The sequence below is a fragment of the Electrona antarctica genome, assembly GCF_951216825.1.
Source record: "Electrona antarctica genome assembly, chromosome: 14".
Classification (NCBI taxonomy): domain Eukaryota; kingdom Metazoa; phylum Chordata; class Actinopteri; order Myctophiformes; family Myctophidae; genus Electrona; species Electrona antarctica.
Window position 1 is genome coordinate 44,272,901 of NC_136795.1, and position 12,375 is coordinate 44,285,275.

A 12,375-nucleotide genomic window follows, 5' to 3' on the forward strand; every position below is an offset into this window, starting at 1 on the left:
CATTATTACTATATTGCTTGTTATTCATTATTGTTAAGATCTATGTTATTCAAGCTTGTCTTGTCGTCCCATTATGTAACGTTGTGACTTGTTTATATGTATGCAATGCAAAACATTTTTGTCATGTCAAAGCATTTTGACATTTTGAGAGAGAGAGAGAGAGAGAGACTGTGTGTGTGCGTGCGTGCGTGCGTGCAGTGCCTCGTAAACCTGCTCAGGTCATAAATAGGGCAGAATGTCAGGATGTAATATGTCTGGAGTGGTCAGCTTGGAGTCGGCTCTAGTTAATGTTCTACTACTAGGAGATGTGGTTTCCTTATTACATTAACCATTAAGAACACTGGATAACCATGGTAACCATGATAACAAATGGGTTTAACTTGGAATGTGTGACACTTTGTGACGGAGCGAAGAACTGACTAACCTTGAATCAGTGCGGCGGTTCTGGGATTATTATAACAGGTTTTGATGGTGCGGTGGGACTGAAACTCCCCTTTGGAATGCACTGAAGTTCTCTCTTGTTTCGGTATGTACGTTGTTAACACAATCAGAGGCAGGGGGAAAAAATAAAGTTTTACCACAAACTGTAAGGCGTTTCCCCGGTATGAATCCTTGAGTTGTCCTAGGGGATACAGACAAGACTTAATTTGCTACTAAACTGTACAACTACAGTTTTTTTTTTTCCCCATTCTTTTTTTGAGTGGTGCAACCAATGTGACTATGTTTAGAGTACCAATAGGGGGTGCTGTTGAACCACTCGCTTCAGACTGGTCTGATTTCTTTGTTTGTTTTTAGCTTTTACCACTAATTGTACAAGTAAAGGTTTTTCTGCTGTATGTGTCCTTGTGTGCTTTCTCACATCAGATATTATTGGCAAGCCTTTGCTAAGCCACAATGCACTCGAGGCCGTGTTATATTGTACTATATCATGGCTAAAATCCTTCAACATTACCCATGGCATCATGTAATTGCGAAATGCTTTTAATTAAAAAAAAAAAAAAACCCACACAGTACCAACTAGAAAAAGTGCCCTTCTGGGCACAGGTCTCCACCAGGAGGATAGGACTGTGTGAGATGTTTGGCAAAATGTTTAGGAGTAATATAAACATGTTTGCCTTTGATGGCAATTGGATGATTTGAGGCATTTTGTTCCATGTGTTTTGCAAAAATCTACCTGTTGGTGGCGCTATAACAGGCCAATGTGAAAACGGTGGGATATATTCCTCAGCCTAGTAAGAAAATGTGTGAAAGATTTCACGTAAATTGCATGCTGCGTTCCTGATTTGAGGCTTTTGTTCAAAACGGGGCAATCTTGCAAACTGTAAAAGCCAATTCTAGCCAATTAGGATGGAATATGAAATATCGGACAGATCCGACTTGAGCACATGACCATAGAGATACTGTGTAACGATTTGTGAGATTTTTGGACAGAATCTGGAGGAGTAATATCAAAAGATGTGTTTTACAAAAGTCGGCCTCCTGGTGGCGCTATAAAAGGCAGATGCGGAAAATGCAGGTCAAAGGTTTGTCCTTGGCCTCTAGGGAGTGTGCATGCAACGTTTCACGCAGATCGGTGCAGTTTTAGGTAAAAAACTGCCTCATGGTGGCGCTATAACAGGCCGTTCTGGGCAGAGGTTCATCGTTGTCATCCAGGGAGTGTGTGTGCAAAGTTTGGCATCGACCGGGTTAACGGTGCCGGAGATTAGCTGTTCACAGACGGACGGAAGGACGGACACACGGACGGAGTGCAAAACATACTCTCTCCCCATGCCTTCGGCCTGGTGGAGACAACCAGCAGCACAGGACTGTGACAATGTTAGAGGGTCTATATGCTGGTCCTCAGGAAATACATACAGTAATTGTCAGACATCCCAACCCAAAACGTCTGTGCAACTTCCTGTGGGAAGAATACTGTACATGTTCATGTCAAGTACAATGTATTTATAATGCAAAAGCTAAAAACCATACATCACAAAGGCACACACAAACAATAAAAAAACAAACGATATGAAAAAAACATCTGCCATGCACATCAGGGGGGATTCAAACGCTATATACTGAATAAAAGTATTGAGCATTCTTTTAAAAGGATTCAATGGAGGGGTGCGGTGTGACAGGGAGGGGAATGCCGTCCCACGGGGGCTGCGATCACAGCAAGGGTGCAGCAACCCCTGAGACTGGGGTGGTGTACACACTCAAAATACGTCCTCGTGTGTGTGTGTACACCACCCATAGATCCATGTGACTTGTGACACCTGATATACTGTATATGCATGTTAAGTAGCACATCTGACAAGAAAATCTTAGCATATAGTCACCCATTTCTTTTTATTTTTTTAAAAACATCACAAAGCATCACAGAAACACAAACATCAGCAAACAACGTACACCTCCCCAACGAAACAAGGACAAACAAGACAAAAGTAAATAAAAAAATAAAAAAATAAAAGTAAAAACACAGGTCACATGTCACATCATGGGTCACAGTCAGAGTATTGTACTGTATGTTTGTATTTATTCGATCTGTGGCTAACAAACACCTGATGTGAAGAACAGACACAAAGGCTTTTCAATGTTCCCTTGTGACCACCACCATGAAAGTATAGCATCTCTGCACCTCCCATCTGAGACAACACAGACACAAAGAGGAACAACAGGGCAGGTACAGGCAGGTCAAAAAGGAATCTGAGCAGCGGAAGTGTGTGTGTGTGTGTGTGTGTGTGTGTGTGTGTGTGTGTGTGTGTGTGTGTACATGGGGTGGGTTAGACTTTGACATGTGATTCCTGTCACACTGAAATAATTCATTTAGACCACATCGTAACAAGTGGAGCGGCCCCATCCATCCGTGTTCCTGTGTTGCACATCATCATCATTGTGCAACAGCGTATATTTAACATTCCATCTTCAGATATGACTTTGTACACGGTCTGTTTTCTGTGTGTGTGTGTGTGTGTGTGTGTGTTTTTTCTTAAGGTATTGGCCTAAGGCCAACCCGCAATGGGGGCTGGAACACACGAACACACACACACACACACACACACGCACACACACACACACACACACACACACACACACACACACACACACACACACACCCCTCCCCTCTCGCTCTCCCTCTCCCTGTTGTGACATAAAAGGCAGCTGTGTGACCAACCTCTCCTCATTCAGTCGTCCCTTCTCCCTCCCGGCCAGAGCAGCAGACAGACAGACAGACAGACCACCGCCATCATGTACTCCCAACGTGCTCCATCTTACCAGGGTGCAGGCAGCCGCATCGGCGCCAGTCGCATGACGCCCCTCAGGTCCGGCAGCGGCAGCGTGTATGGAGGCGCCGGGGGCAGCGGGGTGCGCATCTCCAGCGCCAGCGCCTCCAGGTCCTTCGGGGCCGCGGCAGGCGGCGGCGGCGGCGGCGGCGGCGGCATGGGGGGCTTCAACCTGTCCGACGCCGTCGACATGAACGAGAACAAGAAGGCCACCATGCAGAACCTCAACGACCGCCTGGGCACCTACCTGGAGAAGGTGCGCAACCTGGAGAAGGCCAACGCCGACCTGGAGCTGAAGATCAGGCAGTTCCTGGAGAGCAAGACCAAGCCCGAGTCGCACGACTGCCTCGCCTTCAAGGCCACCATCGCTGACCTACAGGACCAGGTGAGTGGTCTCAGAGACGTCCAGTATGGACCAATGGTTCTCAAACTTTTAAATGGCAAGGCCTCCCCTCAACTCTGATGAAATGATACCTCACTTCATATTGATAATGACTTTGCATAGATTAGATAAGAACAGACAAACGAACAGACAGACAGACAGACAGACAGACAGACAGACAGACAGACAGACAGACAGACAATTAAAAATGGAACGTAGAGACAGAGGTTCAACTTGTTCCCCACCCTTATCTGTATATTTGATTCATCCTTACCGCTGTGCTGCTATGGCAACTGCATTTCCCTCAGGTCTGTCTGTGTGTCTGTGTGTCTGTCTGTCTGTCTGTCTGTCTGTCTGTCTGTCTGTCTGCACGCACTGTATCTGTATGTCTGTCTGTCTGTCTGTCTGCACTCTGTCTGTCTGTCTGTCTGTCTGTCTGTCTGTCTGTCTGTCTGTCTGTCTGTCTGTCATTATCAATATAAAGTGAGGTATCATTTCATCACAGAACAAAGCATCAGCGCTGCAGCTTAAAGTTGGATTTCCCCTCATAGGGTGTGGCTCTGTAGACAAAGCACTTTGTTTGCAAAGAGGCTTGTTCTCAACCGAAACAAGAAAGAAAAGGGAAAAGCATTGCTTAGTGAACAGTAGTCCAGAGATACCTGCTATACAGGTTTGCTCAGTGGTATTATATATCCTGGAGCAAATTTCAGTTACAGGAAAGTCAAAGAGACATGCCTGCCTGCCCTGGAGCCACACCTAAACGCCCTCACCTGGGACGAACACACACGACGCACAGGGGGAAGGTTTTCCACACACATAGGCAGTTTGTTTGGGCCTTCACAAAAACAAATACACTATGGGATTTGGCTTTGTGTCAACTACAAAAGTAATAGAATAGAATAGATGATGAGATAGATAGATAGATTGAAGTGAATGAAATGTAACAAAAAATAAATAAATAAAAGACCAGGCTGGGCCTATGCTACCTTGTGAACATTGTCAGAATATTAATGTTCATATTAATGTTCATGTACATAACCAGGAGGAAAATTCATGTGGAATATGATGTTTAATGACAATAAGACTGCACAGCTACTGTGAGAGCTCCCTCACTCCCTCCCTCCCTCTCCCTCAGTGTATGCTGATTGTATCTCTGATCCGTGGGCGCACGCGCACACACACGCACGCACGCACGCACGCGCACACCACACACACACACACACACACACACACACACACACACACACACACACACACACACACACACACACACACACACACACACACACACACACACACACACACACACACACACACACCCCTTCCCCCTGCCTCAATGTCTCTCAACACTGTCCCTCAACAAACAACGCCCACAGTATAGGCGATAATAATTGTTGTTAATCCGTCTACCTCTCATTATCCACACACACCCACACACAGTACTGCATGGGTGGAGAAAGAAGAGAATCATAATGCAGTTTTAACCGTTCAGGACCAAGGACAGTGAACCAGCCACACTACAGTGCTTTTATAGTATATGATATATGTACACAAAAGAAACCCAGAGCATTTATTTTCATGTCTGCTATAGCACTAGGGGATTCAGTGAACTCCACTGGTTTTGCATATATGGAAACTCCTTTTTACTGGTCTTCTGGTCTCCATGTTACAACACACAGACAAGGACTTTAGAAAGGAAAATTGCCTGTTCATAATTTAACAATGCATTACAGTGCATTATTTAGATGTGATCGGAATTTAATTTATTTACCATTTGACCCATGTCTTTGTCCATGTTTTAGATCCAGTATGCCACCCGTCTCAATGGAGGAATCTACCTGTCCATCGACAACGCTAAGCTGGCAGCAGATGACTTCAAGACCAAGTAAGTACATCAAACTGCTGCGCCAGTGACTGAACTGGCTGATTCATATAGTTTGGTCACAGCTATAGTCAAAGACTAACTTATCGACAAACTCTCCAAACAAAACAAGGAGCTTCCTTCTAAAAAACAACAAAAAAAGTGCAGTTTTTTTCTTCTTTCAAATTATTTGTTCGGCCCAAAACATTGTGTTTATTGTCATGATTTGTCACGACAAGAGTTGGCTTTGTCCGCGGCGTAAAAGTCTTTAAATAAAAACTTTTTGAAAAATCTATGAGGAAAATGAACGGGGAATTATTTTCCGGGTCTCTCGAGGGGGCGGGACTGCGACGCTAGTCTATACAGTACACCAAGGTCACTCACAAGAAAGGAATTGACTCCATCAATGCACCTTAGAGTGGCGCAGATAGCTTCCATACAGAAACCTGTTTGGTTTCCCATGCAAGACGATGACTGTGACTCCGTGGCTCCGCAGGTATGAGAGCGAGCTGGCCATGCGCCAGGGTGTGGAGGCAGACATCAACGGCCTCAGGAGGCTCCTGGACGAGCTGACCATGAGCAGATCAGACCTGGAGATGCAGATCGAGGGACTGAAGGAGGAGCTCGTCCACCTCAAGAGGAACCACGAGGAGGTGGGCTTGACTTTTTCCGTATTGTCTCGACTTACATTATAAATTAACACCAACGCTTGTAGAATTATCTGTGGGTCACCGGCTGCACTACAGGCATGTACAGTAGCTAATGGACCGTTAATGTCTACAATCAACAAATGCATAACGTTTGAGATCAACACCACTGCAAGCGACCGAATTGGTCAGTGGTTGCCACGGTCAAATCCATGGTTGCCATAGATATTAACTATAAAATGCTTGTGCTCCTCCAGGACCTGTTGGCCCTACGTAACCAGATGAGTGGCCAGGTGAACGTGGAGGTCGACGCCGCTCCTCAGCAGGACCTGTCCGCCATCATGACCAACATCAGAGACCACTACGAGGGAGTCGCCAACAAGAACCGCAAGGACCTGGAGACCTGGTACACTCAGAAGGTAGGTGTGCCTCAGTGGACGCCTATAGCAGAGAATCCCAGGACAATGGATATAAATCTGTGTTAAGGACCCCCAAAAATATATGTAATTGGCCGCCGACCCCCATCTGAAAATATGTTGTTCCAGGGACCCCTCCAGAAGCAAAGATTTGAGTTAAAAACGTTTGCTCTGACAGAATACATATTCAAAGATTTACGCCACATGTTCACGATTTTTCAAAAATAGCAGACCTACAAGCTCGTAGCGCGGCACTCGGTGCCGCGCTACGAGCTTGTAGGTCCAAAATGGGTTAACACATTTAGACCTGTTTTCTGGAAAAACCTATGTTTCTATATCAGTGGTTCTCAAACTATTTCATGTCAAGGACCCCAAAAATCATCATTTGGCCGCTTGTAGATCTGCTATTTTTCAACAGCTAAAGTTTAAAATAATGGTTTAAAGCTATAAGGTGACACAGATGCGTCCTCAGGTCTAAATGGGCTAATTGATAATAATTGACTATAAAACAAAACAAAACACATCACATCGAGTAAATGTAAATACACGGATGAATAATATGACATAACATGATTATGAAACAGTATTGTTACAATGTGTTCCGTCCGTGCACAGACAGAGGATCTGAACAAAGAGGTGGCCGTGAGCACCGAGGTGCTCCAGACATCCAGGAGCGAGATCAACGAGGTCAAACGTACCCTGCAGAGTCTGGAGATCGAGCTCCAATCACAGCTCAGCATGGTAGGTCTCCTTAGCCTTCTCCTTATCCAATCATACGCCCCGTTTTCCGTCATGTGTCTTGAAAGACATGCGTCTCCCATTTCAAAGGATAAACAAGCATTGTTTATCTTTCTTCATTCTTTGTTTATGACAAAACACACACTGGCTTGGGTTCTCAGGGAGACTCGTGCACCACAAAGAGATTCATGAACGAACATGGCCCAAGGCAGGGTGTGTCAAATGACACCAAGCAAAACGGCACTTATGTAAAACAGAAAGTATACAAGCACCTTCTTTCATTCAAAGCTTTAGAACACAGCCCAAATGGGCCAATATTGATTTCAAATCTCTTCCATCTTTTCGCCTTTTGAATCCTGGAGCAAAATGTCTCCAAATCCAAAAGCGCCAACAAAGCTCACTTCTTCTGGCTTAGGAATTCTCTATAATCTCTATACTTCCTCCCTTATACAGAAAAATTCTCTGGAGGGCACCCTGGAGGACACCCAGAGCAGGTATGCCAACATGCTGGGCGGTTACCAGAGGCAGGTGACGGGCCTGGAGGAACAGCTGGGTCAGCTCCGGGCTGACCTGGAGCGCCAGCGCCAGGAGTACCAGACTCTGCTGGACATGAAGACCAGACTGGAGATGGAGATCGCCGAGTACAGGAGACTGCTGGATGGAGAGCTGTACACGTGAGTGCACACACACACACACACACACACACACGCACACACACACACACACACACACACACACACACACACACACACACACACACACACACACACACACACACACACACACACACACACACACACACACACACACACACACACACACACACACACACACACACACACACACACACACACACACTCCATTTATAATGTTATACTACCAGAGGACAAACGTTAACAGCATTGTTCACGTCAGCATTTCACACTGATGTCTTGTTGGAAAGATATTATAATGTGCAAGAAAATGCAAAAGCCAAGCAGCTTTTCTATTGGTTGACTGATCCACACATAGTACAATCTCCGTGTTAAAGGTGTATTCAGTGATTTGACTTAATTCAAATATCACTTATTTTTTCTTTTTTTCTGGATAATCCTCCCTACTATAGAGTGTGCTGACCATATAAGGAGTTCCTCCCTGTTCCCAGTGAGCCCCTGGGGTCAAAAAACCCTAGTTTCAGTTTTGGTGGCGGGTGGCAAAACCTTCATCCAATAAGGTTGAGTGGGGCCTTCCTCCAATCATGATCGAGTGGGGGCGGGCCTTGGTGCACATGCTGTTGGCCTGTTGCACTTCCCCCCACTGTAGAGCGTGCATGTGCACATTTTGTTACCGGGGCGGACTGGGTGGTTTTCCAAATCACTCAAATCACTGAATGCTCCTTTAATGTATACATTTTAACTCTTTAACTCGGAGTGTACAGAATGCATACAAACAGGTCTGTTTGTTTCAATCTGTACACTCTCAGAGTTAAATTGACACCACAGGGGATTTTTACTGTCGGGTGGAGAAAACGAGACGCGGGTGTCTAACTGTGTCCCAATGTGTTGTCCCACAGTCCTGAAACTAAAACAGTAACAACAACGCGCAGGGTGATGATCGTCACCAAGGAGATTGTGGACGGCGAGGAGGTCAGCTCCTCCTCCTCCACCCTGGAGGGATAAAACCCAACGTCAACATTTGACACAATGCTGCCAGCCGTTCTCAGAAATCCAACAATAAAGTATTCTGATGAACTGACTAAAAACAAATGTGTCTGTCTGTTGTGTTGTTTAATGTGTCTGCGCCACAGGAGGTATAAATTAAGTATAAACAGTGTCTGCTTTACACCCAAATAAGGTGTATAAGCTGCCATCTGGAACTTATTTTAATCAATAAGTCAAGACATTATTTTAATCAATCTGCATTGTACAGTATAGCCTATACATGTTACTACAATATAACTTATACAATTACTCTTCCATTGAGATATTTAGAACCTGGTGTCGGTTGGTACACATTCTGGTTTGACAAGTTGTTTTGCTCCCGATACGATTCTGTTCATTTGATTTTGAGACATACCGATACCGATCTTTCCCGATCCGATCTTTATATTTTTATATAACACTTATGCATATCACAATAGCAAATATCCTCATGTATGTCACTCTTATGCATATCACAATAGCAAATATCCTCATGTATGTCACTCTAGTGTAGTCTGTTGTGTTGCCTTTCAATTATTGAAAGGCAAAATGTGACTATGCTTTTATTAGAATGACTGTCATTGTGTTTTTTTCTTGAAAGCATGGAATCATAGCAAAATAACGATGTATTGGTTAATTAGAGTGAATACAGTTCTACATCTTATAGAACTGAAGTCAAAACTCTTAAAGAGTATCTCTCTCATTCAGAGAGAGTACTACAGACACCTATGCCATCATGCATAGGTGATGCATTTCCTTTGTTTTCATAATAGGTGTCTTTCACGCCTCTGAGTATGACTAGTCTTTGTTTGATGATCTCTGACTGGGACCAGAAGGAAAACAACTAGCATAAACACAACAGTTTTTACAAACTATCATCGCTTATACATCTTTCTTTGAGATTTACATTAGACAATTCAAAATCCGATCTTTTCTCCCTGATTCCGATCTTTTGAAATCATGTGATCGGAGCCAATTTGCGATCACCCGAACCCTAGTAGCCGTGCTTGAAGCTCATTATACCTCATACTAAACATTTAAATTATGAGGTATAAAGTACAGCAGCCTTGTGTTCATACAACAGAAAGATTGGGTATTGGGTAAGACTGACGTTATGCATGTTTCACTGCTTCGTCTCAACCTTTACTCTATGGCTCTGGTCTCAACCACCGTGGTGTATTTTTTGACATTCCATTTTTCTCCAAAGTTGAATGTTGCCACTACTGTTAGAGCAGCCTATACACAGGTTCATCCCGATGACCTGGGCATCTTTGTAAAATTAGTGTTAGTAAAAAGCAGGTAAAAGAGTAACGTTTGACCAGACTAACATCAGTCACTCTACCATTCAATGTAGTAGAAGAGGTGCGGGTTTACACCGCAGCTATGTCGGCTCCGCCTACAGGAAATACGTTTGCTGCGACCATGAGACCCGTTTCTGAATTTGTCTATCTATAGGAATGGCGAACTCACACACTTTCCACTGAGACACAACATTATCAGCACAACATCCATTTGTGGGAACAAACTTGCAATTTTCTTAAATCATGATAAAAAAGATAGGCTACATAAAATATATGATAAAATATCATCATCTTGAAATAACCTCTTGAAAGACTATACTGCATCAAGAATGTGCTTACACGTGTATCTGAAAATATACAATGAATGTATAGCAATTTTACCAAGATAATCACTTCAAAGAATCCCCCACACCACAGGTTGCTTGTTTTGCATTCAAGAGGTTTTTTTTAGGCCTAACCCTCGACACCATGAAATGGCACTCTTAAAAGTGACAGTGCCACCTGGTGGAGTTTGTGCAGAGCTGCATCCATATTTGCTACACTAGTGCACAGCATCAGTTTTGTTGAAGAAGGTCCGACTCCCGACCCAGTGTTTGGGGAAACACCGATCTATGACATATCTGTGGATGCATGACATGATGATTTGGACAAGTTTCTGGCTGATCTGACTTAATTCCTTCCTTTAAAAGGTAGGGTAAGTGATGTTTTTTTTGTTTAAACCAAAAAGCTTTTTGTTAAAAGGTTAAATTCTGATAGTAATCATTGCTATAAGTGTTTGTTCAATAACACCTCTCCACCTCTTTAATGAGCAGACAATACATTTTCAGGAAGGCGACACAATTTCAGCCAATCAGGAGAAAGTAGCTATTTATCAGATTGTGAAAAACATTACTGGAGATAGGCTTAGTGGCGCGTGCGCGCACACGCGCACGCACGCACGCACGCACGCACGCACGCACGCACGCACACACACACACACACACACACACACACACACACACACACACACACACACACACACACACACACACACACACACACACACACACACACACACACACACACACACACACACACACACACACACACACACACACACACACACACACACACACACACACACACACACACACACACACACCTCGTCTCTGAGTCATGCCACAAAGAAAACTCAGTGAAAACATAGCTGTGGTTCAATAAAAATATTTATTTTCCAAAGCTTTCAGAAGAAGACGAACAAAGTTCTCCTAAAGATTGAATTACCATCACAGTTATAGCTTTATAATATAATGAGTCAACCGTTGGCTTCCCCAAATCTGACAATTGGAATGCCTCATACCAGACTGTAGGTCAGGGGTAATATTAAAAAGGACAATACCTGCAGGTGACAACCTTTATATGAACCACGTACGTACAATGAAGATAGTGTAATGTCACCAGGAGAGTTGAGCTGTAGCAGGTTACATATCCTTATGGAACATGCAGAACCAAAGCATAATATGTTAATCTTTATTGTGTTATATGCTTTCTATCCTAGAGGCTATATTATATATTACAATCATTGTTCAAGTCATTGTTTGTCACCTGAACAGATCACCTCTATTCTGGAGATAGATGTACTATCCCACTTTAATATACACTCCCTCAGCGAAGCATCAGATGACTCACAAGAAGATCTGATCAACCATACAGGTTGAAGATCTCCAGAATTTATTTCTTTTGATGAATCAAGAGAGCCACAGTTCAGATGTCTACACACTGTGCCTGCTGTCCGCTGGTTCCACTGATAATCATCCACTGTTCTCCACTTTCCCTGGTGATGCAGCTCAAATATACCATTACAGCGACTGGTTCCGCCCACCAACCTGACATCAGTAGCTGTACAGATACATTTGCATAAGCGGTTAAAAATTCATACTTTTATTGTAAACGAATAGTCCAAACCTCAAGTGTATTTTTGTTGGGTATTTGTTTTACCTGAGCAGGTGAGTCCAACAGTCTTTTCAGGTGAGCAGGTGTTTCTAGTTGAGTCTGAGGTTCTACAGTCCTGGAGAGCAGTCTCATTGCCTTCACACTGGAACTCTTTAG

At 43.8% G+C, this 12,375-nt stretch overlaps 1 protein-coding gene across 1 annotated transcript; it reads left to right on the forward strand.

Annotated features, from left to right (window-relative positions):
- Nucleotides 1-3,201: 3,201 nt before the first annotated feature.
- LOC306937732 (keratin, type I cytoskeletal 50 kDa-like) lies at nucleotides 3,202-9,042 on the forward strand. Its single transcript, XM_079521649.1, has 7 exons — nucleotides 3,202-3,648; nucleotides 5,448-5,530; nucleotides 6,003-6,159; nucleotides 6,411-6,572; nucleotides 7,185-7,310; nucleotides 7,761-7,981; nucleotides 8,860-9,042. The coding sequence occupies exons 1-7, from the start codon at nucleotides 3,229-3,231 to the stop codon at nucleotides 8,963-8,965; spliced, it is 1,275 nt and encodes a 424-aa protein (XP_079377775.1). The 5' UTR covers nucleotides 3,202-3,228; the 3' UTR covers nucleotides 8,966-9,042.
- Nucleotides 9,043-12,375: the final 3,333 nt, after the last annotated feature.

Excerpts from the sequence above, each read along its gene's own strand:
- LOC306937732 (XM_079521649.1), top strand. The coding sequence starts at position 3,229 with ATGTACTCCCAACGTGCTCCATCTTACCAGGGTGCAGGCAGCCGCATC. Across the intron at positions 6,573-7,184 it reads AGACCTGGTACACTCAGAAG|ACAGAGGATCTGAACAAAGA; the intron begins GTAGGTGTGCCT and ends GTCCGTGCACAG. Across the intron at positions 7,982-8,859 it reads CTGGATGGAGAGCTGTACAC|TCCTGAAACTAAAACAGTAA; the intron begins GTGAGTGCACAC and ends GTTGTCCCACAG.